General features: G+C 56.3%; 4 protein-coding genes across 6 annotated transcripts in view; 1 reads left to right on the top strand and 3 right to left on the bottom strand.

Moving 5' to 3' along the window:
- The window catches only part of TNXB (tenascin XB), a 56,002-nt gene extending 55,616 nt beyond the window's left edge, over nt 1-386 (top strand). The window contains exon 43 of the mRNA XM_047731937.1: nt 97-386. Within this exon, the coding sequence (XP_047587893.1) occupies nt 97-201 (105 nt within the window). The 3' untranslated portion in view covers nt 202-386. The remainder of the gene's footprint in view (nt 1-96) is intronic.
- On the bottom strand, nt 319-3,742 carry LOC125101525 (steroid 21-hydroxylase). 2 transcript variants are annotated; one of them, XM_047731946.1, is made up of 10 exons: nt 2,740-3,742; nt 2,560-2,649; nt 2,301-2,455; nt 2,110-2,211; nt 1,907-2,008; nt 1,719-1,805; nt 1,369-1,569; nt 969-1,147; nt 776-879; nt 319-685 (listed from the first exon to the last, which is right to left on the bottom strand). In XM_047731946.1, the coding sequence occupies exons 1-10, from the start codon at nt 2,936-2,938 to the stop codon at nt 420-422; spliced, it is 1,485 nt and encodes a 494-aa protein (XP_047587902.1). In that variant the 5' UTR covers nt 2,939-3,742; the 3' UTR covers nt 319-419. The 2 variants fall into 2 exon arrangements, with proteins under 2 accessions (XP_047587902.1, XP_047587903.1); XM_047731947.1 differs by having other exon boundaries at nt 2,116-2,211.
- Nucleotides 3,743-5,678: 1,936 nt separating this feature from the next.
- Nucleotides 5,679-19,700, bottom strand: LOC125101520 (complement C4-A-like). The gene is made up of 41 exons (XM_047731938.1): nt 19,558-19,700; nt 19,223-19,421; nt 18,818-19,019; nt 18,542-18,612; nt 18,373-18,458; nt 18,115-18,197; nt 17,844-17,940; nt 17,572-17,677; nt 17,299-17,431; nt 16,745-16,860; nt 16,465-16,641; nt 16,140-16,325; nt 15,819-16,004; nt 15,499-15,657; nt 15,129-15,255; nt 14,883-14,954; nt 14,407-14,604; nt 14,201-14,312; nt 14,040-14,110; nt 13,622-13,761; nt 13,296-13,505; nt 13,012-13,063; nt 12,820-12,909; nt 12,476-12,685; nt 12,222-12,297; nt 11,901-12,057; nt 11,692-11,808; nt 11,421-11,592; nt 10,972-11,204; nt 10,730-10,897; nt 10,323-10,382; nt 9,259-9,352; nt 8,993-9,179; nt 8,766-8,856; nt 8,530-8,604; nt 7,079-7,181; nt 6,833-6,922; nt 6,639-6,737; nt 6,453-6,536; nt 6,052-6,184; nt 5,679-5,921 (listed from the first exon to the last, which is right to left on the bottom strand). The coding sequence occupies exons 1-41, from the start codon at nt 19,620-19,622 to the stop codon at nt 5,780-5,782; spliced, it is 5,229 nt and encodes a 1,742-aa protein (XP_047587894.1). The 5' UTR covers nt 19,623-19,700; the 3' UTR covers nt 5,679-5,779.
- Nucleotides 19,287-26,407, bottom strand: STK19 (serine/threonine kinase 19). Of its 2 annotated transcripts, XR_007127893.1 has the most exons (8): nt 26,195-26,407; nt 25,956-26,092; nt 22,504-22,599; nt 22,109-22,248; nt 21,161-21,258; nt 20,903-21,050; nt 20,575-20,759; nt 19,287-19,421 (listed from the first exon to the last, which is right to left on the bottom strand). XR_007127893.1 is itself a non-coding variant. In XM_047731952.1 (7 exons), exons 1-7 carry the CDS (start codon nt 26,292-26,294, stop codon nt 20,714-20,716), a joined length of 765 nt encoding a protein of 254 aa, XP_047587908.1. In that variant the 5' UTR covers nt 26,295-26,407; the 3' UTR covers nt 20,310-20,713. The 2 variants fall into 2 exon arrangements, 1 of the variants encoding a protein (XP_047587908.1); XM_047731952.1 differs by lacking the exon at nt 19,287-19,421 and having other exon boundaries at nt 20,310-20,759.
- Nucleotides 26,408-26,445: the final 38 nt, after the last annotated feature.

The following is a 26,445-nucleotide window of genomic DNA, read 5'->3' as shown; positions in this document are numbered from 1 at the left end:
GGTGGCTGCTTTCTGGGAACCGTCTCCCCAGAGGGGCAGGGGTGAGAGCAGAGGGGATGTGTGCCTTTGACTCTGTGTCGACATCTCCTCTCCCAGGGGGTGAGCTGGTACTACTGGAAGGGCTTTGAGTTCTCTGTGCCCTTCACGGAAATGAAGCTGAGACCAAGAAGCTACCAGCCCCCAGTGGCCCAGAGAGGCTGACCGCTCACCTCTCCAGCGCCCCAGAATGACTGCCGAGCACTGAGGGGTCGCGCTGAGAGAAGAGCCAGGGGCCACCGTCACCACCCAGCCACCAGAGGGAGCCTTCTCCATCTGCGATCTCACAGCACCATGTTTACAGGGGGGAGGGCAGGGGTTTGTACGGGAATAATAAAAGGAGAAACCGAGGCGCGTGTATGACCAGCGTGCATTCTGCCCTGTCATGGGTGCTGGCCCAGCGCCCGGTCCCCCGTCCCCCGGGGCTGCAGCTGCACCTGGAAAGGCCGCATGGTGAGGTTGACGCCGCAGCGGGCCTGGGGCTGCAGGGAGGGCAGGGTGCCCCCGGGTGGCAGCAGCGTGAAGGCCCGGAGCAGCCGTGCCAGCACCACGAAGAGCTCTAGGCGCGCCAGTGGCTCCCCGAGGCACACGCGTGCCCCGCAGCCGAAGGCCAGCACTCTGGGGCTGGCTCCGGGGGCCAGGAAGCGATCTGCGGGCAGAAGGAAAGACCCGGGGTTCTGTAGCCACAGGACCGGGCCCCTGCCGCCCCCACGCCGAAGGCACCCTCCCAGCCACGCACCGGGCCAGAACTCTTGGGGCCGCTCCCAGACTGTCTCATCTAAGTGGGCGCCTTGCAGGTTGGGGATGACGACCATGCCCTCAGGGATGTCGTAGCCCAAGATGCTGAGGGGAAGGTGGAGTCAGAGCCTGGCCAGCACATCCACCATTTCCACCCCTTTCGGTCCCACTCATCCCTAGCTCTCAGGAGTCACCTGCTGGGCCGTGTGGTGCGGTGCGGCAAGGCCAGGGGCACGGCCGGCCGCAGGCGCAGCACCTCCGCGATGGTGGCCGTGAGCAAGGGCAGCCGGGCGGGGTCTCTGTATGGAACTTGGGAGCCTGAAGCTTCAGGGCCCAGCTCACGATCCAGCTCTTCCTGCAGTCGCTGCTGAACCTGGGAAATGGGAGCAAGCCTGGTGTCTGGGGCTGGAACCCTGAGCCTGCTTACCCAGAGCTACCTCACCTCCTGGCCTGCAGCTGCCCCCTGCAGCAATCCGCCCCCACCCCCCAGCCTCCATGCAGACCAGCAGAAGCCACCGCCTGGGTGAACACAGGCCATGGGGGGTGCGGTGAGCTGAGGTCCTGGGGCCTGGCCAGGCCACCCCCTGGGTGCACCTCAGGGTGGTGAAGCAAGAACGCCACGGCCCAGGAGAGAGTGGTCGCCGTGGTCTCAGTGCCACCAATGAACAGGTCCACCACAGACATATGCACATGTCCTTCAAGGAGCTGTCCGTGGCTCTCTTCTGCTGTTGGCTTCCCCAGTCTTTGGAGCATATAGTCAGTCAGGTCCCTCCACTGGCCTGCCACCATGCTCTCCTGTGGAGGAGAGGAGGGCCCAGCCTCAGCTCTCAGGGGAGCCACAGGTCCAGGACGGTGGGATGCTGGAGACCCTGCCCAGCTCTGGGGCAGGAGGCTCCCTGGCGGTGTGCCACGGGGGGGGCGCCAGGGACATGCAGTGTTCCCACCTTGTGCTGCCTCAGCTGCTTTTCCACCATGTGGTCCCTGTTCTCCAAGGCCTGCTTCAGCCTCCAGAGGCCTGGGTTGGGGAAGAACTGGGGCGGGGAGCAGGAAAGTATAGCCGCTGGCAAGGAAGCCTGCTCCCCCAGCCCCTCTCTCTCCCAGGACCCAAGGAGTCTGGGCTGCACCTCCTCACCCTGAGAAAGGGAATGATGTCCAAAATTTGGATGGACCAGTGCTCCCAGGTTTTCATCAAGTCTTGGACACAGTCATGAACAGCATGTACCAAGGCGTCCTCCTGCCCACCCCGCCCAAAGAGGGAATCCTTTCAGTTCAGGACCAGAGAGAGAGTCAGGGAGGGGCTAAGGAAGGGCACCAGCATAGGGAGGACAAGAGAACCTTGACCTTGTCTCCGAAGGTGAGGTGACAGATGATGGTGCAGGTGAGGAAAGAGAATTCCTCCTGTATGGCCACAGGGGTGCCGGCCCGGGCTCGCATGCGCTGCGGAGAAGGACAAGGAGCTAAACAGGCCCGGGAGTTGCCGGGAGAGCTGAAGCTGCCCTGGGGCGACTGTGGGCATCCAGCCTCACCTCACAGAACTCCTGGGTCAGCTGCTCCACCAGCGGCTCCATGGAGTTGCGGAGGCCCAGCAGCAGGGCTGAGCGGGTGAGCTTCTTGTGAGCCTTCCAGAGCAGGGAGTAGTCCCCGAGGGAGAGGTCCGGGAAGTGCTGAGACACCAGCTGATCTGCAAGTAGGAGAGGGGTTGGGCAGCCCAAGGAAGCCACGGGCCTGACATTCCCTGCCTCCACCAGCCCATGTCTACCCTCGAGACCGGCCCTGAACACTTACAGGATGCTGTCTGGGGTCTGCCGGCGAAGTCCACCCACTTCCTGATCATGGCTTCCTCGATGGTCCTCTTGGAGTTCAGCACCACCACATCTGGGGGATGGCCAAAGCAGGATGTCAGCAGGGAGAGGACCCCGCTTCTCCCCTCCTCACCCCGTGGTGGAGAGGATGGAGCCAATGCACCTCGCAGCCCAAGGCGGAGCCTGTAGATAGGCCCCAGTTTCTGGGTCAGACCCAGCAGGTAGAGGGGAAGGTTGGGCTGCAGCAGGTGCAGGAAGCCTGGCACGAGAGGCGGGAGGTGGAGGCTGCGGAACTTCCACTTATCCCACAGCAGGCGGGCACCAGCCAGCAGGGTCAGCAGCAGCAGCCCGAGGAGGAGCATGGCCAGAGCCCCGAGCGAAGGCCCTGGCAGGGCCACTTATAGTGTTGGAAGCCCCCCCATCCATCTTGCTGCTCGGGCTGCGCTAGGGCCTCCTTTGACTCCCCCCGGGGCCCTGCCCACTGTCCTGCCCACAGATCCTGGAAGGGCACAGTCCGCCTGGCCTTGGGGAGTCCACATGTCAAAGAATCGGCCTTTCATCCATCAAGAAGAAAGGAAAGGGGATGCGACCCTGACCTTTCTCCCACAGCCGGAATTGGCTTCCTGGCTCCACACCAACCAGGCAGGAAAATACAGCCACTTGCCAGCCCGAGCCCTCTCCCACTGCCACCCCACCTTGGACCACTTTCCTGCTTTACCTCAGAGAGACAATAGCCATCCCTGCCTCACCAGCCGTCAGATGAAAAGGGGCCTGTGTGTTTTTCCTTCAACTTACAGATGGGGTGACCGTATGGTCAGGTCCGTCAGGACCACCCCAATTTATACCTGTAGTCTCAGTGTAATGATTAACCATGCTCCATTTCCATCTCAAAAGTTGAAGAAGATGAAGAGCTCCATGCCCCCCCCCCCCACAGTTTGGGGGCTCTACTATACTCGATACACTCTTCAGTTGCAAGAGAAAGGGACCGACCCAAGCTGGCTTGAGCCAAAAAGAATTACTGTACAAATATGGGGGCATCTCAGAGAACTGAAGAGAGCAGGAGAGGGGGGTTTCTTGGAAGCTAGGGACAGGGGGACACCACAGCTGCAGCAAGGGGCCAGGTCCTCACTCTTGGCTCCTCCCTCCTCCGTGTCCACCATCTGCCCTTTCCTCTCACGGGCTGTTTGCGCTCCCAGTTGCAGGTGGGATGGGACTGCCTCCAGGGTCAGAGTCCACGGGTTACAGGCCGAGCCCCAGCTCAAGAGAGAGTTCCCGGCATGACTGAAAGTTCCCCCAATCGATGTCAAAGTCCCCAGGAAGGGGCCGGAGAGCCACAGCTGGGATCAGGAGGTCCAGGCCTATCCTGGGAGCTGTTGCCATAATGGGTTGGGTCCCGCTGGACCAGGTGGGGCAATCAGGAACCACTTTAATGGGTCCCAGGAGGCAGATGAGAGGCTCAAAGGTGGGGGGGCAGGGTTTGCCGAGAGACCACGCCAAAGAGGTGAGAGTGCTCAGTGAGAAGTCAGGGCTGCCTAGGAGTGGGAGTGAGGGATCAGAGGCCCTAAGGCCCACATCATCCCCAATTCCCTATCCCTGGGTCTGTAAACTGATCCCTGTACCTGAGAGCGGTTAGGCCACCCAGAGCGCACAGGCTTTGTGGCTGGAGGCCCTGAGTCCAGATACTGGCTGTGCCACCCACCAGCTTGAGGCAGTAACTGCTGGGGGTCATGGGTGGAGAGGCTCGGGCTCGGCCTGCATCCACACCCAGGGCTGAGAGGGAGAAAGCAGCGGTGGCATTTCAAGGAATAGGCAGTCACTGCTGCCCCCGCCTCAGGGTTGACCTCTAAACTGTGGCTGTCTTGCCACAACTGCAGCTGAGTCCCTGGCTCTCATAAATGGCTTTCTGCCACCCCATGCCGACCAGCTTCGGGGACAGAGATGTGATGGGCAGACACAGGGCCATGGGGACGACAGCCCTGGAGAGCCTTGGAGACAGAACCTCTCAGAGCTGCAGGGCATCAGAGGGGGCTCCACTGGAAAGAACAGTGACCTGGAAAACTGGCCTGATTGTGAATAGACCTTCATCAACTGACCTGGTTCCCTTACCGGCCCCAGCTCTTCCACCCCACCTCCACAGCCCAACCTCAGACACGATGGAATTATATGCAGTGCCCACAAATGGGCTCTGTCCTGCCCCTGGCCTCTGGGTCTTTCCTATTCTCCATCGTCTGCTCAAATACCCTCACCTATACCCACTCTCTCTGCGTGATGCCTCAACTTTCAGAACCCACGTTAGAGGTCACCTCCAGGAAGCCCTTGCCTTCTCCCTGCCCCCAGATTGGATCAGGTGCCCCAACTACGTGCCCCCACAGGACCAGGCAGCTCCCGAACATCCCACGTCTCAAGGATGGGGACCTGGCATAGGGCATGGCCTGGAAGGAGAGCCCCACAAACTGCAGCTACCCGATCAGATGGCAGGCTGCTGCGGACTCCGCTTCCGTCAACCCATTTCTCTAGCTGGATTTCCAATCAGCCCTGAAGACCCAAGGGGTGCCACTAAATGGGGGAGAGTGAGGCAGGCAGGTGGGGAGATTGGACCCAGTAGAGCTGCAGACTCAGTGTATTAACACCCAGACCAAAGTCACTGCACAACGCCAGGAAAGTTCCCTAAACACTGGTAAGGAGATCAAGTGTCAGCCATCTTGCTTTCAAGAAACCAGAGGTCAGCTACAAGCAGGAGACCCCAGAACTCAAAGCTGCACAAGGGCAGAGTGGGAAACGTGTGGCCGACAGCCACTTGTCAGGTGGAAGGGCAGTGGCGTTAGGCTGAGCTCGAGCATCGTCTGAGGCCACAGGGACTGGTGACAGCAGGGCTGTGGAGGGAGGCCTCGCTGTGGTGCCAGACCCTTAGGGTGCAGGCTGCAGGGGTCCCAAGTCTGCTCAGCGTGCTTTGCAGATGGACTGAGCTCCCAGGGAATGATCTGGGAGTGACAACCCCAAGGGTCATGCAGGCTCTGGGAGCCTCAGATTAGGCAAACCCTGCTCTCATGGCTGGCAGGGGTCTGGGGGCACTGCTCTCAATCCTGGAGACACACACTGACACTCTGCTGCCAAAGGCCTTTATTGAACCCCTGGAACCGCCTGGGGCTGTGTCCAGTGGGCACAGAGACCGTCCAGGCATCCCCGGAAAAGGAGGGCAGCCCTTACACCTGGCAGCCCTGAGTGCCATACTCCTGGAGGAAGTTGCTGAGCTGGGTGCAGGCTGCCCGATGGCGGGTGCTCTGGCACAGGCGTTCAGAGGGCATCTCCTCGACCCAGGTATTCGAGTCCAGCAGGTATTGGGGGCTGCAGAGGCAAAAGGGCAGTCAGCAGGGGTGGGGAGGATGGGCACCTGGCTTCTGGCGAGGCAGGGTCTGCACGCTGGGGATCCATCCATTCCTTCATGTGGGAGGAGAGCAAGGCCCAGAGAACTCACTCTCCCTTGAGGTCAAAGGTAACTCCATCCAGACCCATGATTAAATATTCTTTCCCAGGTTCCAAGCGAAGACGGCAAGAGGCTCGAACCAGGAAGTTTCGGGTCTGACGGACAGTGGCTTTGGTGTCCTTGGCTGAGAGGATAAGGTGCACAGGAATTATAAGAGGCGAATGGAAGGTACAGGACCAGTGAGGGCCGAGGGCTGTGCACGGAGCCTCTCGCTTAGCCCTCACTGCTCCTAATGGGGATATACGACTGCTTTTCGATTTATGGCCAAGTCCAGAGCTTCCAAGAGGCTGAGGGGCTTTGAGCTCAGCCTCCAAACATCCGTTGTCCCAGGCACCCGGGCCACAAACCCCGACCTCGGCTCCCTAAGTCCCCCAGCCCCAGCCCCTTCATACTGAAGTGCAGGACTTGGGTGATTCTGGTTTCAAAGAGGCGGAAGGCAGCTCTGCTATCTTCTCGGAGGACCTTCACCTGGAAGCCTGTGAGGGAGTTTAAGGGAAGGGAGCATAGGTTTGTTCCAGCAGCGGTCATGAGGCGTGGGCCCAATTACAGAGCTGGGCTGGGGTGGGGGGCACACGGACCGTAATGCACTCGGGGGTGGTAGCAGGCGAACTTCATCCTGTAGCCAGCCTCATCCTGCAGCCCCCGCTCCAGGGCACGACGCTGTCGAGGGCACTTCCCTGCCAGGGGGCGGGGGGGACAGATGAGCCAGTGCAGGCCCCAGCCTCACTGGCTTCCCCTCACCCTGCCCCCTGCCCCCAGACCCAGCTCTTACCCTCAGCACACTGGCAGACGTCAGCAGAGCACAATGTGGACAAGAGTTTGCTCTTAGTGGGGGCCCCGTAAAACACAGAACACTTGCGCTCTGCAGGACAGAGTACAGTTAGAATGCACACCCCCCAACACTGTCACCCCTGTCCCAAAGGGGACATCACTGCCACCCGGCACTGACCCCCCCCTTCCTGATGTCCCATATGGGGACACCTACTCCAAACCTGCCAAGAGCCCTCCATGCGCTCACCAGGGTTGTAGTAATCATACACCGCCGCGCTGGCCGGCTGGACGAGCCCCACGGGCACTTCCTGAACAGCTCCAAAGCCCACGCACTCCCGGGAGGTGGGGACCTGGCGAGGTGGGGAGGAGATGTCAGGACGCACCCCCTGGGCCCTGCAGGCCGCTGTGCTACATCTCCTTGACCTGTGTCTGGTCTTATCTTCAGTGTCTTTCACATGCTAGTACCTTCCGGCTCCGGAACTCTAAAAACTCTAAAAACCCCGAGGTCTCTATTCACGTCACTGCCAGACAGTGACCTCGTCCCAGTCTCCAGTGCCCTCACATCATGGACACGTTCTGCATGAAACTCTCTGAGCTCAGGGTTAGCTTCTGGCCATCCCTGGTTCTGACCTTGTCATGCCTGACCATCCCTCTTCTTCCCTCCCAGAGGCACAGTCCCTGGCCCTGGCTACTCGGGTCCACCGCGTTCCCCTGAGGAGGTCTCAGCCGCTCCTTGGCTTTCACCAAGCCCTTCCAGGCTGATGATTCCCAAATTAAACACTCAGCCTCATTCTTGCAGTAGGATTCTTGTGGGACATAGAAATTCCCCACATTCACTCTGCCTGCCCCCAGAAGCCCACCCCCAGATCCCGCCACAAAGGCCTTGCTTCGTTACTGCTGCACCCAGGCCCCCCTTTATGTGTCATAACATAACGTCAGGTGCTGTCACTGGCCCATCCTCATGGCCTAGACCCAGACCCCTCTCCTCACACCCACACTACACTGGTCTGGTCCAGCCCGGTTCCCTGCCAGTCTCCCTCCCGAGCCATGCTGCTTAAGTCAACTCCTCATCCAAAATCTTCCTGACTTCTCATCTGCCACTGTGTTCAATGAAACTCCTCTTCTTGACTTCTCAGGCTAATGGGGTCTGGCCCCTCTACAAACACTGGGCTGGGTGGGGGGCTTCCTCAACCCCTACACACCTAGCTAAAGGTGTTATAGTATTATATCTTTTTCACATTTTCTCCAAGAGATTATAGCTAATGCTCAAAAAAAAGTTTGAGGGCCATCAGAGGGTTAATGATTCTTTGTTTTAGCCAAAAATGGCATGGAAAGGCAAAAGCAACTCCTCTATGACTGTCATCACTTTGGAAGAGAAAATATACTTCAATGTCAAAAACAAAAACCAAAAAAACTAGAAAGGTCAACAACAAGCAACAAAGGCGGCCCTTGAGTTGCATAAATTCAGCTTTATGAAGGGCTCACTCTCGAGTCCTTCCCTGCCGATGGGCACCAGCCCTGGAGCGGCACCCGGAGCTCGGCCCCCATCGCCCACAGGCAGGGCAGCCTCCCGGGCCTGCCCCTAACTCTGCTCTGATACACTCTCATCCTGTCTCCCTGCTTCCATCACACGTCCTCTCTCAGGTCACCCGTGCTTAGTAAACCCACGGTCACCCTGTGTCGCCCCTCCCTGCTCACCGAGTCAAAGTACAGCAGGACGTGGGGACCCTCGGTCTCAAAATGACTCACGTAGCGGTCAGAGAGGGAGGTCAGCTGTGGGGAAGGACAGATGGTCACAGGGAGATGGCCCCGGCCCCTACACAAGACAGGGCTCAGCGGCTGGGATAGCTTCAGGGATGGACCCGAGCTCCTGGGGCACAAGGAGTCCCATCCTCCCAACCACCCCCCGCCCCCGCCTGGGCAGCTGACTGCACCTTCTCCAGGTCGGCACGCAGGGCGCTGAATCCACTCAGGAGGGTGATATCGGCAATGGCCATGCCTGACAGCCCCTCCTTGCCATTCCGCCTGCAGAGAGACATGTCCAGGGCCCACATGCTCTGGGTGGCAGACACCCAGCCCGGGTCTCTGCCCTGCCTCCGTCTCCTGGCCTGGCAGTGCCCCATGTCCGGCATTGTCACCCACCCCCACCCCCCACGCTCACCAGATGCACACGGTGTACTGCACTCTGGACTCCTGGTCGTCAGGCACCCCGGGGGCCTCCCGCCTGCGGCGATTCCGCCGCCTCTCAAACAGCTCCAGGGGTGTCACGGTCTGGGAACCAGCATCTGGGTCATCCTTGGCTGGAAGCTCCTCATACACATAGTCCTCGTAGTCCTCGTTGGCCTCCCCTGCACAGGGACAGTGGGGTGGCTTGGCTGCTGGCTCCGGCCCCCTCGGGGCCCAACGGCCTGCAGCCCCAACACTCACTTGTGTATTCAACATGGCCCATGACGGTAACTTGAATCTGAAGATCCTCACAGGTCGTGTTCTTCAGGTCCAGGACGTTATAGGTACGAAGGATCTAGCTCAACAAAGGGTAAGAACAGGGTACGTTTGGGGCCCAGACCTTTCTCCCGGGCCACACCTGGGCCATCCCCTAGGCTGAGGGGTTCCAGGCCTTCCACCCCTCTCATCCCTCCTGACCAGTCCATTAAGGCGGGTGGCCCAGGGTCTGCGAGACCCGGCGAGACCGGGGACAGGGGCCTGCCCTCTACATGGGGCCCAGAAGAGGCTGGAATGGAAAGCTCAGGAAAGGCTTCTGGCCAAAGTTTGGAGGAGAAGAACGAGTTTGTCACTTGGGACGAAGGAAGGGAAGGACACTTAAGGGGAGGAGATCTGTGTACATGAGGGGATTTGTCTGGCGAGGGAGGTGGGCAGATGCTCAGTTGTATAGGTGCAAGAGTCTGACTTTTCTCCAGGGCTAGTCTGACTAGTGTTTTCGGAAGGCTGATCTCACGGTAGTGTGCACAGTGGATCAGAGGGGTGAGATACAGGTTAGGGAGAAGTTCCAACACCGTCTTAGCAGAGTCTAGGAAATAAGTGGCATGGGCCCTGGGCTGCAGGGGAGCCGAGGACGAGCTGCTGGGGCCATAAGGAAGGGTGGGGGTGGGGACACTAAGATGGCCTCCAGAGCAGTGGCTGGGCTCCTGTGGGGAAGGGGCCCTGTCGGTCAGGTGAGGGGACCCGGGAGGAAGAAAGGGTTTGAGGTGCTGTGTGACATGTGGGGCCTGTGGCTCAGGCGAGAGGCCTGGGTTGAGGTGCTAGGTGTGTATGCCATCAGCACTGATTGGGGGAGAAGGAGAGGACAGGTGCCCAGAAAGGGCAGAGACCAGAGTCGGGGGGAGCACCCAGACCAGTAAGGGGGGCCGCCCACTTGGGGGCATCTCCTTCCTTCCCTCCCTGCTCACCATGAGCTCCCCCTCAGGCCTCCCACTCAAGACCACGGTCCCTCCATGCTGGGGTCCCAGGCATTCAGTGCTGCTGGCTCTCACCTTCAAGGTCCCTTTGCTGTTGCCTCCCACCTTCACGTTAATCTTGCTGCCCAACGAAAACTTGCAGGAATGGACAAGGGAAAGGGCTATCAGAGGGGCACACAAGGGCACACAGTTGTTCCAGTTCATCTCCTCTCCCACCCACTCACAGAGCTGACACCTCACCTCAGCCTCCTAAAAACCCTGTTGGGTAGACTACCCATATATTAATTTTGAGATGAGAAAAATGAAGCTCAGAGGTTAGGTGACTTTCTCCAGGTCATGTGGCAAATAGGTCTTCCCACAAGGACATTAAGCCGAGATGCCATGGGGATTCCACAAGGGTGGGGGGAGGCAGGGTTGGCTTCAGGCCTGGCCACAGGAGGCCCAGGGGTGGGGGAGGCAAGCCAGGTGAAGGAGTGGCTCACCTGCAGCTCCTCCTCCAGCCCCTGAATTTGGTGGTTGTTCAGCTGCAGCTCGTGGGACTTGAACCCACTGCGGCCAATGGAGCTAAGAGTCACGTTGAGTGCCCTCTCTTCATGGGTGTGGGAAGCAATCCAGTATGCAGACAAAGCATCCAAGGCTATCACTGTGTCCTGGGGAGGTGGGCTGGCACTCAGGCACTCGGTCTCGGGACCACCCACCCCCGAAGCCCCCTGGCAGCCCCTACCTGGGTGCTGCGGAACCCGCCTTGGAAACTGCCCTGGTGGGTAAGCCAGGCTGCAGCATAGTCGGCCATCTCTGACTTGCCCTCCCGAAGCAGCAGGTGAAGCAGGCCGTAGGCTGTGGTTTCAATCCACACGGCTGGGGCTTGGGGTATGGGGTCTGCTGGGCCTTGAGGAGCCAGGGTGGGTGGGACGGCATTGCTCTGAGAACCAGGGACTGAGCCCCAGTACAGGTTATCTGGAAGTAAAGGGAGACCCACAGGTGAATGGTGGACAGGGCTAGTTGCCTGGCCCTCTGACACTCCCCGTATTGAGCTCTTCCAATTCTGCCCAATTATCCCTTAGGCTTTCATTCCTTCTTGAGGTCTTCATTCAATTTCTCCCTTTGGGCATACTCAGGGGTCCCAGGTCCCCCAAGACCCAGGCTCACTACCAGGACACCCTTAGCGCTCACCCCCGGTCTTCTGGGCCATGGCCATGAGGTTGCGGTGGGCAACATCCCGCAGGTCCTCAGAAGCCTTGGTGAGAGTCAGGGCATAGGCCGTGATGGCAGCAGCATGGGCACCCAGGGTCCCAGCACTTGCTTTCTCCCCCAAGAAGGAGTTCGCTCTGATGATGGAGGTTTCCTAGGAGAAAGTGGGGAGGAAGGTCAAAAGAGCTGGACACCTGGGTTCCTGGGGAGAGAGGGGGAAAGCTGGGGACCAGGAAAGGGCAAACACTCTTACCACTTTCCGCTTCAACTGCTCTGCAATGTCATCCTGGAAGACAGCCAGCCCATGCTGAAGGGCAATGACCACAAAGGCTGTGAGCGCCACAGTCTCATCATCTCCCACCAGGCCCCCCTAGTTGAAGGGGATGGAGAGAAGATGTCAGCCAGGAGCAGGGAGGGGCAGGGACCGCCCTCCCACCTCTGTCCGGCCTCCCAACCCCGAACCTGCATGTCCCTGTGTAAAACCGGGCAGAGGTCCTGGAATGACCCGTCCGCCTGCTGCTGGGACAGCAGCCACTTGGCCGTCTCCTGCAGCTTCTCAGGTGAGCCGCCCACCTGCTCCTGGGCCAGACTCAGTACCTTCAGCACAAACGCCGTGAGCCTGGTGGGGAAGGAGGAATGGCTGGGGACAGCGACTGGTCCCCATAGGAGACACATCCCCACTCACCCAGGCACCTGGTTATTCACCCTCCCACTGTATCGGGCTCTGCCCCCTCCCCCAGCCCTGGCTCCCGCAGAGACCGGGAAACACTCTCCCAACCTCACCAGGTGCTGCTGTCCCGATGCAACCAAGCCCCATAGGAACCACTGGTTTTCCGAAACTGCTGGATCCGCATGTAGCCTTGGGGACAAGAGGCAGCGGCTAAGGCGATGCTCGCTCTCCCACCACATGCACCCGAGGCCACACTCCCCATTCCCATCAGGCACCCCCTTCCTTCTCCCTTCTAGCTAGGTGGGCTCCCCCTCTGCCTTGAACTGCCCTCTCCCAGCCCCACGCCTGCTTGCCCCATGCCCAGAACCTTTCTGGATCAGATCCACAGCATGGTCCTTTGTCTCAGGGGGCAGTGTGCTCCACTGCTCTGTCTTGTCCAGGTAGCGGGAAGCAGCCAGTGTTGGAGCCAGTAGGAGCATGGTTTGCTCCCCACAGCCCTGGGGAAGCCTCAGGAGGGAGGCCAGGCCTCCTGGTGACAGGACCCCCTTAGAGCCCAAAGTGTCCAGTGGCTCTGAGGCTACAGGGGGAGATGGAGGTTTAAGGGTCAGAGACCAGGTCTGGGGACCCGTGGAATCGTGGGATCAAACAGGGGTCCCTGGGTGCCACATGAATCTGAGGCTGCCCCTGGGAAGAGATGGAGAACACTCCCACCTGTAACCCTGACAAAGCTGCTGAAATCTCCATCTGGGATGACATTGGGGTCAGAGTTGCCGGGAATCTCCAAGGTCCGGGCTCGGTGGTCTGTGGGGGATGGGCCAAGATGGCCATCTGTTTGGCTGCCAGCATCCCCCACCACCTACAACCCCATTAGGACACTGGTGGCTGGAGGAGGGGGCCACTCACCCAGGGGATTGAGCTCATAGACAATCTCCTCCATATGGATGGACCCTTCTCTCTGTCTCAGGGGAAACACAGCTATGAGAGGCCACACAGTACTATGGCCTGCCCCTCCCAGTGCATATTCCCTAGGACTTGGAGTTTGAGCATCAGGGGCAGAGTGGGATCAGAATTATAGAAGATGTAAACCACCAAGGCATGGTTTCAGGTGTCTGGCCAGCAGAGAGGGTACGGGGTTATGGTATATATCTGGGAGTCTGGGGGGCTGGATTCGGGGCTGCTCCAGTCACCTGAATTTGTAGAACCTTAGACACTGCGTCCCCTATAGGGAAGTCTGAGGACCCTTGAGCCACCACCTTCAGGGACACAGCCGCCGCCGCCGTGGGCACCACAGAGAAGCCAACAGGCCGGGCAGAGCCTGCAGGCACCAGGACACTCTGGGCCAGCCCGCCACCTCCAGCCAGGCACAGCCCCTCCACTGGGGACACATGGACGCTCACCTAGGTGCAGGAAGACGGGGATGGCCGGAGCCTCAGGCTGGTTTGGCCCCCCCACCCTCCAGCTGCCCCAGCTCCCAACCACTTCCCTGTGTGCTCGGGCTTCTGCAGGGCCTCACAGTCAGATTTTTATTCAGGTAGTTGTAGAGGACAGGCCGCAGCTCCAGCTGCTCAAAGCGGCGGACAGAGACAGGCAAGCGGAGGTGCAGGTGGAATTCCTGGAACACTCTGATCCGGGCCGGCGTGGCCACACACAGGCCTGGTGGATGGGGGTGGTGCGTGTAGCAGCGGGGGCAGAGACCAGAGGCCTGGGGGTGTCATGGCCACAGGGTCCCAGGAGGGAGGGGAAGGGGGTGACCCATTTCTGCCCCTCACCTGCCGCCACTCCCTAGCCTCCCCACCCCAGCACATTCCCGTGCAGACGTCCCCAGGGGTCTGTCCCCAGTCCTGTACGAAGAGCTCAGAGCTCAGTGGGAAGCCTCGGTCAGGGGGAGATGGATGGGGCAGGGGACTTAGGTCCAGGCAGGGCCGTCTCACCTGTCTTTCCAGACAAGCTCACAGCGTGGATCTCCCATGTGGTGAGAGAGTCAGGGAGCATATGGGACAATCTGCAGTAGGAAAGGCGAGAAGCCCCATCACACCCTGGGCTGGCTCCAGATCAGCCCAGAGCCAAGGCCAGGCCCACCACACCCCCTCACTGGAGGAAGCGGTCCACTTTTTCCACTCTCCAGAGCCAGTTCTCCGGGAAGAAGCTGCGCACAGGAATGTCATCCTCATCGATCAGGTCTTCCTCTTGCAGGACCTCCAGAGCTAGGGGACCACAGCGTGGGGGAATCAGGAGGGGAACCATTCTGCCCTTCCAGAGAGACTCTTGCCAGTCCCCCAGCCCCACCCAGAGCCTCACCTCGGGCAAGGCCCACCTGGCCCCTGGAGCGGGACTTCTTGCGCAGGTTCTCAGCAAACTGGCAGCAGGACAGGAAGGGCGCCTGGCAGGCCGCCGGCTGCACCCGAGCCACCCGCTGCTCGCAGGAGCGTATCATGGGCAGCCTTGTCAGCCCATCCTGGCAGCAGCGCCGGGCTTCTGGGGAAGCATACTGGCCCACTGCAGGGCCGGGGGAGGGTATGCACAGAGGAACCCCACAGAGACACATCTCATTTCCCACCCAGACCTCTAGATACACAAGGACTCACCCTGAGAGACCAAGAACTCGGGTTCCTGGCCAATGGAGAGAGTCTCCCTCCACCTTCAACCCCAGAACTTGGGTCTCCGGCCCCAAATACCATATATGGGCTCACTGAAGAGCAGAGCAGCCAAGAGGGAGACCCCGTCACCCTAACCCTTGGGCCAAGTGGAGAGCTGCACAGGCGCCCACAACTCACACTTCTCGTGAATGGCCTTTTGGAAGTTCACGTTTCTCTTATTCCGGGTTTTCTTCTTAGGACAACTCAGACCTGATAGAAAGCAGGACTGCAGCCCAGCACAGGGATAGGGGTCCCACCTCCCCTTCCCACCTTCCTTCCCTGGCTCCGCCCTTCCCACCAACCCTCTTCTCATCTTACACCCTCAGGCCCCTCCTCCTTCCTGATTGTCCCACCACCCAACTCCCCTTCCTCCTCTGTTCTCACTCTTTCTGGAGGAAGTCAACAGTTCTCCATCAGAAAAGGCCAGACCAGCTGTCTCAAACACCTGAAGGGCATTGTCCCCACCTCCAGGACCGCAGCCAAGGTCATAGCTGTTCATAACTTCCAAGACCTGGCAAGAAAAGGCCGGGAAGTTGCAGACGAGTTGAGGAACCCAGATGGGCCACCCAGCTCTGGGTGAGAAGGCAAGGGCAACCCTGAAGAGAGTGGGGAAATAGAGACTGCAGAGCCCAGGGCTTGAGGAAAGCCCAGCGGGGAATCTGCAGGAAGACTGAGTGAGACCTCAGGGCTGGGTCCGGGACAATGAGCCCCATAGGGGAGGGAGGGCTGGCGAGAACAGAGGGTCCAGACAAACCTTGGCCATGTTGAGGGGCTTGTGGGAACTCCCGCCCACAGCATACAGAGCCGTATCCACGGCCCCCAGCGCCACCAGGGCTGGCGAGTCTGTTTGCAGGCGGAGCTTTACAAACTCTGCAGGACGATACTCCTTGATGCTGTCCACATTCAGCTCCAGCTGGCAGAGGTGGGAGGAGGGGGGCAGTCAGAGTGGGGAGAGCTTCCTTCAGCCCTCACTGTACCCCAAACCAAATCCATGCCCTGCTCACAATCACTCTGTCTTCTTTCTCTCTTGACCCCCTAACACACAGACGTGCCACCTCTCTGAATGCCAGTTACCTTGCCCTCGCAGTCCCCTGCCTGGACGTCCACGCGCAGGGAGTTGGCCACTGGGACGTCCCCATGATAGTAGAAGGCCACAAAGTAGAAGGAGGGTACCAATTTATGGTCCACAAACACGGAGATTGAGGTCAGGTCCGTCCTGGCTTCTCGAATCATAGACACAATCTGGCCCCGGGACAGGATCTGAGGCAAGAGTGGTTTCCTCTTCACTGCACACTCCCAATCCTGAAACAGTTCCCTCCACCCCAAGGGCTCTCTCCTGCCTGAGATCCTCCCTGCACCCCACCCTCCATCCTCAACAGACCAGTTTCTGCGCACCATGTAGTAGTAATGAGAGAAGCTGTCCTCACTGACGCCCAGAGCTCGCAGGTTCAGGATGAGAGTGTCCCCAATGCGAGGGGGTCGAGGATCCAGCCGCTCAATGGACAGAAACCTGGAGCCTCCTGAGAGTGGGGCTCTCACGGTGAGCCTGCCTACAGCTGGATAAGGGGAGCCTGCAGATACCTAGAAAGGAGCAGGGCAGGGGTACAATGCCAAGGACCCTGGTCACCAGCTTCTTCCCCCAGTCCAGGAAGTGGATTCTCAGGAAACTGGCCAACCTTTCTTTCCTTCCCCTACCGTGTCCCATGAGTGGGAGTCCTACCAAGAGCTGCAATTCTGAGATGGACTTTGACGTAACGATGGGAACAATGACTTGGCCACGCTCATCTGTGTTTTGTTCAAGGTCCTGGATTCTAGAAGCAGATCCGGGAGACAGAGTGGCCGAAACTTTGACAGGAATGCCAGAGGCCGGGAAGCCAGATATGTCTCGGACCAGGGCCTAGGTGAGCAGGGGAGGGACAGATAAAGAAGACTGCTCAGTGACCCCTGTACCCTCCTGACAACACCCCACCCCCAACTCATCCTCCCCCTCCAAAAGAGACCTGCAGCAGAAAGGGGGCCCCAGGCACAAGGTGTCGCTTGGTGTTGCTAAGATCCAAGGTGAAGGGAGATGACACAAAACGCCAAGATGTGAGCTCTGCTTCCTCCATCTCTCCCCCTGCAAGAGATGCGGCAGAAAGAGGTAGAAGACAGAGAGCCACGAAGAGAGGAGTGGGAGAGCCAGGGTGACCACAGCTCGAGTGTTTCCTGCCCACGAGACACTCAGCTCCTCAGACTCCTGAGGGCACGGGCCGTCTTGTACTCATCTCTGTGTGCTGAGGCCAGCATGGGACCTAGCACACGGACGGCGTGTAACTTGTGTCTGCCAGACGGACGGAGAGATGGGTGAAGAAAAAAAAAATTGAGACAGTGAAAGGGTTACCTTCTCCTGAAACCACCCAGAAACACAGCTGGGGAGGGACAGTCTCCTGGGTCTTTCCTGGCTTTTGGTACAAGACAAGGGTAAGAGTAGGGAATGGTGTCGTTGCTGGAGAACAGAGGGTCAGCTCAAGGTCAGAGGCGGGGGGCTGGGGTTACAATCAGGGAGGCCTCTCACCTGGAGACTCAATGATGGCAGCGGCAACATAGAGGCGCAGCCCAGGGAGGTCGGCAATGTTAACATGAAGCTTCTCCAGGGAACCCTGAAACTCAGCCTTTGAGAGGGAAATATGGCACTGGCCATCTACCAGCTGGAGTGAAAAAGAAAACAGGGCCTGGGTGAGATTTGTTTCCCTCCTCCCCACCCTGACACCCTCCTCCCTTCCTCAACACCTTCCTCCCCTCCCCGACACTCTCCTCCTCTCCCCCACACCCCCACCCTCCCTCCTACCTTAGTCTGATTCTCCAGCCCCCGAAGGAAAGTCTTATCACCATCCTCACCCAGGAGCCCGAAGCGCACATACGCCACCCCCTGCACTGGCTTCCCGTAGATGTACCTGTCGCCGCAGAGAGAGTGGGAAGAGGGTGGGTCTAGGAAATAAGGCCAATGTCTCAGGGTGGGGGCGGGGGGCGGCGTGGGGAGGCAGGGCTTCACAGCTCCTTCAGATTGAATGGGGAAACCTGGGTGCCCCACGTGGAGGACATGGAGGATGGGAGAGTTACCTGGCCTGGATGTCTAATTGGATCTCATCGAGAAAGCCAGGCGCTGTCAGGATGTAGGCCTTTCCAGGAACAATCTTCACCTCGAAGTTGGGAAGGACTGACCCAGTGTGAAGGGGTGGCAGGTCAGACTAGCGAAAGGACCCTTCAAAGACTTCCCTTAGGGCTGTGGCACCCATACCTCCCTGCGCCTGCCCTGTCCCACCGCCTCCCCCTCTATCCGTATCTTCTTCAGGAAAGGAAATGCTTGTCCCACACCATCTCCAGCTCTCACCATATTTCTTCACCTCAAACTGGGTACTGCTGTTAGAGTCTCGGCCATCTGAGAACCGGGCTGAGATCCTCCATGTCCCTGGCCTATGAATGGGGGAGGGACTCAGCCCGCTTGTGCAAGAGGCCCATGGAGAGCCAGAGGACTGACTGGGGGAAAACCAGAGCTGTGAGAGGGGCTCAAGGTCTGACTGGGTGCTGGAGGCAGAGAGCCATGGGAGATGGGCACAGGAGGGACCGTCACCAGGTCGGGGGAGCTCACTCTGAGATATCGGGAATCACAAAGTCATCCTGGAAGATGGAGGAAGTGTACACTTCCCTCTTCCTCACACGGAGGCCATGAGAGTTCTGCAGTGGGAGTAGAAGTGGTCATAGATAGGAGGTCAGATCAGCAGCCCTGCCGATGAAGGTCAGAGAGCTCAGGGACTCACCTCCACTGTGACCGTAAGGGTGTCAGAGGATGGACGCATCTTTTGATCCAGAGCAAAGATCCGGTATCGAACTGGTAGAGAAGAGCAAGAGCTGAGCAGGAATCCATCTGCGAAGGTGGGCCTCGGCCCCCACCGCTTCCAGGGAGCAAGGGGGAGGGCAACAAATATTTGCCAAGCAGCCTTTCTGTGTGGCACTGTCCAGGCTGTCTCACGGGGTACCAAACATGCCTTGAGCAGGCTGGGAGCCAAACGCAGAGGCCCTGGGGTCCAACTCACCCCGCTGGCCAGGGTTATAAACGGGCTGGTCGGTCTGCAGAAAGAGGTGTCCCCGGCGAGAGGAGAAGAGCAGGTTGACGCCCTGAATGTCTGTCTTTCTAGACAGAGAGTTCTTCAGCCATGGTGACTGGGCCACCAGCTGGACCTCGGGGCCACGGAGGAGGCGGTAGAGGCCACAGATCTCTGCATCTCTCGGGGAGATCTGTCAGGAGAGGCAGAGGGAGCAGGTCAGAAACAGAGCAGAAGGAAAAAGCCAGAGATGGAGACAGAAACAGAAAAGGTAACAGTGTGGGGAGTGAGGGGAGAAGAAAGAGGAGGTAGGCCAATGAGATGACCAAACACAAGACAGAGGGGAGCAGGGTGAGAGTGACTAAGAAGCAGTAGAAGGGAGTGGAGGCTAGTTACCTGGAGGCTAAGGTGTACGTTGTCTTTTTCTGAGCTGAGGGAAAAGTCCACCTTTGGGGAGCAGGCGGCATTCAAGTTGGATGGGTTTCTCAGGAACACTGATCCGGTCACTACTTGTCCCTGGGGAACATTCTCAAGTTGCACCCTCACTGAGAGGGGGACCCCCAAGTGAACCACAGAAGGCGAAAACAGGAGCAACCTAGGGAGAACAGGAAGGGGTCCACATTCAGCGCCCCTGGGCCCCTCCATCCCTCATTCCTCCATCACGTCCCCCATGTCGGCTCTCCCATCACCAGCCCTGTCCCACTCAAGCAATAGTGTCCTTCTTCCAGAACCTGGGCTTCTGCAGGGATAAGGCGAAGAAGCTGGTCACCCAGATCAGCCCCCAGAGGAGCCTCATGGCTGGAGGACCCAAGAGGGATCAGACCCGTCTGCCGGCCTACTCCTCTCTGGTCAACCCAGGGCTTAGAGCAGATTTGACTCTGGAACTTGCTCCTCCCCTGGCCCAGCACAGCCGGGAAACCATGTGACAGGCAAGAAATGCAACTGGCCCCAGGCCCAGTATTTAGTAGGGGCAGGGGGAGGGAGGACAACACCCCGGACACCTGGGTCTCTGAGGGAATGAGGAAATCATGGCCCAGTTATGTTCTGTCCTTCTGTGTTAACCCCTCTCATCCCAGTGCCCCAGGTAGCCCCCCCTACTGGGTGTATCTGGGGGCACATACATACACACACACACATACACACACACACACACACACACATTCTCCAGTATGTGTGGGCATAGTTCAATGTACATGGTTGGAGACACAAGCTCCTTCATAAAAATCTTTACAAAACAAGGTACAAGACGCTTATCTCTAACTACAACCCCCACAAAACCTGAACGACACCAGACCTTTGCTTTGTGCAGGCCCTAACAGAAATTCTGTTGTTTAGATCAGGTATACCTTTATCTCCCATAGGGAGAACTGACCTCAGTGTCCTTTTATCTCTCTGAACAACGAGGCAAAGCTCAGGCTCAAGTCTAGCTTTAACTCTACCCACAAACGAGGCGCCCAGATACACATCACATTAAACAAAGACATCCAGGAAATCGCACAGGCAGAAGTACTTTATTTGGCAGTTTTACCTTGACATATAGAACAGAGGACTCTGCCCTCCCTCACCAGCCTCCCCAAAAATCCTGTCTTCCTATCCCAAGAGAGTGACAGCAGACTTTGCTACAAGAAAGGCAACAACCATGGCCTTGGCCTGCTTTCTGGCTCCACTTCCATGGAAGGGCAGAGAAGCATTGCCCAAACCCCACCATTGGGTCAGAGCCCAGGTAAACAGCAGCAATCACATCTGACCCTTTGAGCAGAAGCAAGGCCAACACTCATCTGGGCTCCCATGCCTTGCCAAGGTGACCCTGTCTCAGCCACCACTGGGCAGGACTCCTGGGTCCCTCTCACCCCACTCTGGGGAGGTATACAATGACGAGGAGAATCCTCATGTCTCTGTCAGGCGGAGAAGAGTTCCAGAAGTGGTAGAGACACTGCAAAAGAAAGACGAGGCTGGAGCCAGATCCCCAGGCCTAAAGTCTGGGGAAAACTCAGAGCTTGGCCTGGGATATGGCAGAGGGAATCCAACCTTGGGTCACTGCTTGGTGATCTGCCAGAGGCTGGGGGTGAGACTCACCAGTCCACCAGCTGGGCCCCAATGAGGTCATGTACGTGGTAGGTGAGGCCGAGTCGCACCGCGGCAGGTGCCCGCCGGCCCAAGAGCTCTGATAGGAGTAGCTCCCGGTACTTGGCCTTCCGGACCATGCCCAGGACAGCCTGGCGCCCTAGAGGAGAAATGGCACAGAAGAGGGGAAAAGGGAATAAGGCCTGGGCCCCGAGAAACTACCCAAAGGTGTTCTTAAGTGGGTGAAGGCTTGAGATGCGGATAGAATACCTTTAACAAAATATTTAATGAATCTCCCAGCGCCAGGCACGGCCAGCCACCAACTCCCAGCGTCTCGGACGGTGAGCACTCCAGCATTCACTAGCTGCCTAAGGAGGGTGGGAAGCCAGGAGAGAGAAGAGTTGAGCTCTGAGAATCCTATCCCTGCCCACTGATGCTTGAACAGTCTCCCCAAATGGGCAACCATGCAAGGGGACTAAGGAACAGAAGCCCATCCTGGAGTGGTTCTCTGTTCCCACCCTGCTGTTCAGTGCCCGGCCTTGCTTCCAATCCTCTACTTGGATTGTCCCCTGCCCCTACCCCCCCCACTCCCTTTCTTTTGCATTATTATTACTTGTTCAACTAAATCACCTTCTGCTTCTAGAAGCCCTCCTTGACCACATGCCCTGACACAGCCTCAGCCCAACCCCAGGGGTGAAATAAGGGCCTTTCTTCTGGGCTCCTGCCTCTGCCGATGTATACCTCACCATGGCTCCCCCATGTCTTACTAAAAAGTTTATAATATGCTTTCACATTTGCCTTGGGTTACAAAATAGGGAGCCTGAGCCAGATAAGGCCCCCTGAAATGGAATCTTTACTTCGCCCTTGTCTGGTCACTGCTTTTTAATGTAGGTTTTAGGGGCATCCAAGCTCCTACCGTTCTCAATTCTCTTAGTCTCAGCAGGGTTCACAATAGGCATTTATGGTGCCTGCCAGGCCTCTAAATTCATTGGATTAGTCACCCAGATCTCTTGAATTCTAGACTAGGGCTCTTTCCAAGGACTCAGATAAAAACAGGCCTCCTCTCTTGTGGGTGGAGCACAAATTAAGGTCATTTTCCTAAAAAGAGGAGTCCATCTATCTTTTTAGCAGGTTCACCAAAAGGACAAAGCTGGATGGGACTGGATGGATGCAGGGAAGTCTCAGATGCCTGAGCTCTGTTACTCCCCCAAGTCTCACGTGATCTCTGGGTCCCTGAAGCCAAAGGTCTGTGTCATTTGGTCTTGCTGGAAGCTAAGGTCCCCACAGGCTGGAAGTACCAAAGCCAGAAACTTCTGCACTGCCCCAGCATATGGTCGGCCATCGCAGGCCTTGAGGACCTGGAACCAGAGATGAGAGATGAGGTCTGGCCCCAACCTCGGCCTCTACTGACCACCTCCAGGATATTCCTCCTCCCATTTTCCCTTTTGCTCATGTCCTTCTACCTCCTTTTCTTCTCCTTTATATTACTACGGACCAGAGCTCTGTGTCCTCTCTGTAACACACAGAGTGGAAAAACTGTCTTTTTACTTCCATTCTCCAACTTCCCTGCTTGCCCCCCACACCCTATGACACACACACACAGTTACACGCACTCTGGTCCTGTAGTCCTCAGTGAAGATAATTCCATGGGCGTCCAAGTCAAAGCCTAGTTGGATGACTCTGATCTCCCCCTGCTCTTGAAGCTCCTTCTGTCTCCAGAGAGATGGGAATAAAAAGAAGGGTATCAGGGTAAGATACTCTGATATATTCTGGGCACTTTTGGGCAGGGATATTTTATTGCAAACACTGGGAATTTTTCTCTAAGCAAAGAAAAAACTGTGGGGAGAGAATCAGGTGGATTACTAAATAGTCTTTTCAAATTAGTTACCCACCTTCCCATCCACCTCATCAGCTGCCTATCAAGCAATCAATATATATTTTCCAGTCATATGCCAGACACTAAAATAAGATAGTGATTAAGACATGGGCCCTGCCTTCAAGGAATTAACAGTCAAGACTTTGGGTGAGGGAAGGTGAGAAGGTAGGGAAAATATTTGAAAAGATACTAGCAAATCCATAATCACAAAAGTTAATTAAGCCACCTCTCATAAACTCATAGAACAAACAAGAGTAAGGAAATAACTTGCATTAACTTTAGTTACTAAGAAACTAGTAACTGAAAAATACATATTTTCTTCAAATATATATAGAATATTTAACAAAACTGAACAAAGAGCACAAAGCAAGTCTCAATAAACTTCAAATGACTAAAATCATATTGTGTAGGTTCCCTGACCACAGTATCTTTTGTGTCAAAAATCAGTAACAAGTAGGTAATACGAAAAAGCACACATACATTAAAATTAAAGACAGATTAAAATTAAGACATACATTCCTAATCAACCCTCGGTCCAAGAAAAAACATGACAAAAGAAGGTAGAACATATTTTAAACTGAATGGTAGCCAAAAATATATACCAAAACTATATATATATCTATCTGCACATTACTAAGATAAACTACAACTTGACATGCATATATTAGAAGTGAAGAGAGGATGAAATTAATCAGAAAAAAGTAAAATAAACACAACAGTGGAGGATAAACACTAATAAAATAGAAAATATGTGTACAAGAAAACAACAAAGCTATTGACAAAACTATTAAAATTGATAAGCCACTGGTGAGACTGACCAAGAAAACGGTTGGGGGGGAGGGATGGGTGGACTAGATAAAGCAGAGGTAATCAATATAAAGAATGAAAAAAGGGTCATTGCTACACATCCAATAAACAATAAAATGAGACTACAAATTTTACGCCAATAAATTTGAAAATTCAGATGATGATTGCCTAGAAACATATAATTTTTTCACTAGAACAAAATGAGACATATTCACAAAATAGAAATCTATGAAAGTAAATGAACTATTGCTACTGAACTATTAAAACTGAGAATTTCAAAAGTATTCTCCTAATGAAACAAGATATAAATACAGTACATACATATATACAGTATGATTTTGTTTATCTCAAGGTCAAAATGGATAAAACTAAGTTATGTCATTTCCAGGTAATCACACAGATGATATAAAGCAAACCAAGGGAACGATTATCGTACCAGTTAGGACCATAGTTACCACCAAGGGACATTAAGTCCTTTTGACTGGAGATTGATGTATGTAGCTATAGTTGGCCTTGGTAGTGGTTAAATGGATATCTGCTTTATGAACATTTTTTAATTGTGTGTGTGTTTATATTTTCTTTTATGCATTTTTAAAGCTTTTTTAAAATTTAGGCTAACATCAGTAAATTAAAAAAACAACAAATAGTCTATAAGGAGTGGTTCCATCTAACTCACTTCCTCATGAGAGTGGAGCTAGTCTCCATCTTCCTTTTCTTCCCTCCTTTCATCCTGACAGGTTGCCATTAATCTTCCACCTGCTAAATCCAATGTACGGATTTTGGATATTATTTTACTTAATCCCTATACTGACCACTGCCTTAAATCACGGGTTCTAACACTGCCAGCTACTCCACCTCCTTGACAATCTATGTGATTTCTCAATAGGCCTCTTCCGTGGTTCCTCCTAACTCCGGCAATTCCTTCTCAGCTTCTTCCAGAGACTCTTCTTCCTATGCTTTCCCCTCACATCAATGGGTCCCAAATCTTAAAGAAGAATCACTTGAGATAGTAATTCAAAATGTAGATTCCCAGGTCCTACACTCAAAAGATCTGCATCTATTAGCTTTAGGTGAGTCCCAGGAACCTTTATTTTTGAATAAGCAGCCCAGATAATTCTGATACAGGCAGAACTCAGGACTGCCTTAAACGTGGGTATCTCTCAGCTTTGTAGATTTAGCCCTTTCACTCTAAGCTCAAGGTCCTTAACCCTGGACCTCAGAGGACCCATGAAACAACATCCCCTCCCCCAACAAAATGCACATACATCTTCTATGTATGTGGCACGTGTATATTTTTGTGAGAAGAGTCATAACTTTCATTATCTTTTAAAGTCTGTAAAAAGGTTACAAATTACTCCTCTAGGGGCGCCTGGGTGGCTCAGTGGGTTAAGCCGCTGCCTTCGGCTCAGGTCATGATCTCAGGGTCCTGGGATCGAGTCCCACATCGGGCTCTCTGCTCAGCAAGAAGCCTGCTTCCCTCTCTCTCTCTCTCTCCCTGCCTCTCCATCTACTTGTGATCTCTCTCTGTCAAATAAATAAATAAAATCTTTAAAAAAAAAAAACAAACACAACAACAAATTACTCCTCTACTCACTCTTCCTACCCAATCTCACCCACATCCACAGACTGAACCACTGCTCATACCTCAACCACTCCAAACCTAGTATCACTGGCCCAGAATTCTCTCCAGTCCCTCATATCCAACTGTCCACTACACACTTGCCTTTGGATGCTCCCCATGCACCTCCAACTTGTACAAAATCAAACCTATCATCCGCCCCAACAACTCAGTGCCCTCCTATTCACTCCACCAACCACTCAATCCCCATCATCCAGAAAATCTGACTCTTCCTGGACTCTTCCCTCTTCCCCACTCCCCTCACCTTCACCCACCCTCGCCCTCCCTACTGCTCTCCCCTCATTTAGGCCTTCACCAGTTCTACGATGCAGTATCTTCCCCACTGATCTCCCCGTCTCATCTCACTCCCTCCAATCCACGCAACACAGCGTTCCCTCTCCTGGTTAACGTTCTCTGCTAGCTTATCGCCTTCCGTGTTAAGGCAGAAACACCATCGCCGCACAAGGCCTGCCGCGACCTGACGCCCGCCTGCATTCCCAGCGCTCCAACTGTGCCCGATGACTCCGTTTTCCCAAGAGTCGCTCTTCCACTTGCACGATGTGGCATGCTCCCTACTGCCGCTGGGTCTTCTAACAGGGTCTGTGGCATTTTCCTTGGCCCCGCAAGGACCGGCCCAGAGAGCCCGAACGCCCGCTGAGCGGCCGAGGGCCGGCGGAGCCACTGAGCGTCTGAGTGATGGGGACCCTCGGGAGCGCCCGTGAGGCCGGGAAGCTGCTTCCGTCCGTCGCTCCGACGTCGCTCACCAGCTGCCGGTCGGCCACCGTCCGGTCCGGCACGAGGCTGTACACCTGGCTCCTCAACGCGATGGGCGGCAGCGCGTCCTCGAACAGGCCTCGCGGGAACAGCTGCACCAGCTCGGCGACGGCCGCGCGCGCCGACCCTGGGCGGAGAGACCCGGTCACTGCGGCGGGAAGGAGGGCGGGGGGCGCCGTTCTCCCACCGCCCGCCGCTCCCCGTCTCGCCCTGGGGCGGCCGCGCTTACCCGACTCGCCCCTCAGAGGATCCGCCTCTGTCTGTCCTCGCTCCCGCCGCCTCTTCAGCCCAAAGGCGTCCGGGACCAGGCGCTGTCTCTTCCGGCTCATATCCCGGGATGTCAGGCGGCCGGGGAAGAGGTCTGTGTTGAGAAAGGGGGCCAAGGAGACAGCGTCTTCCGGCGCAGAGCAGTGACCTCAGGCTCCCGGGAGGCCGGTCCGCCCGGCGGAAGAAGGATGACGTGAGGCCAAAGAGGCGTCA

This window comes from Lutra lutra, chromosome 6 (genome assembly GCF_902655055.1).
Source record: "Lutra lutra chromosome 6, mLutLut1.2, whole genome shotgun sequence".
In the NCBI taxonomy this organism is placed as follows: Eukaryota; Metazoa; Chordata; class Mammalia; order Carnivora; family Mustelidae; genus Lutra; species Lutra lutra.
Note: the sequence above shows the minus strand (reverse complement) of the source record. Positions and strands in the feature narration are given on the sequence as shown.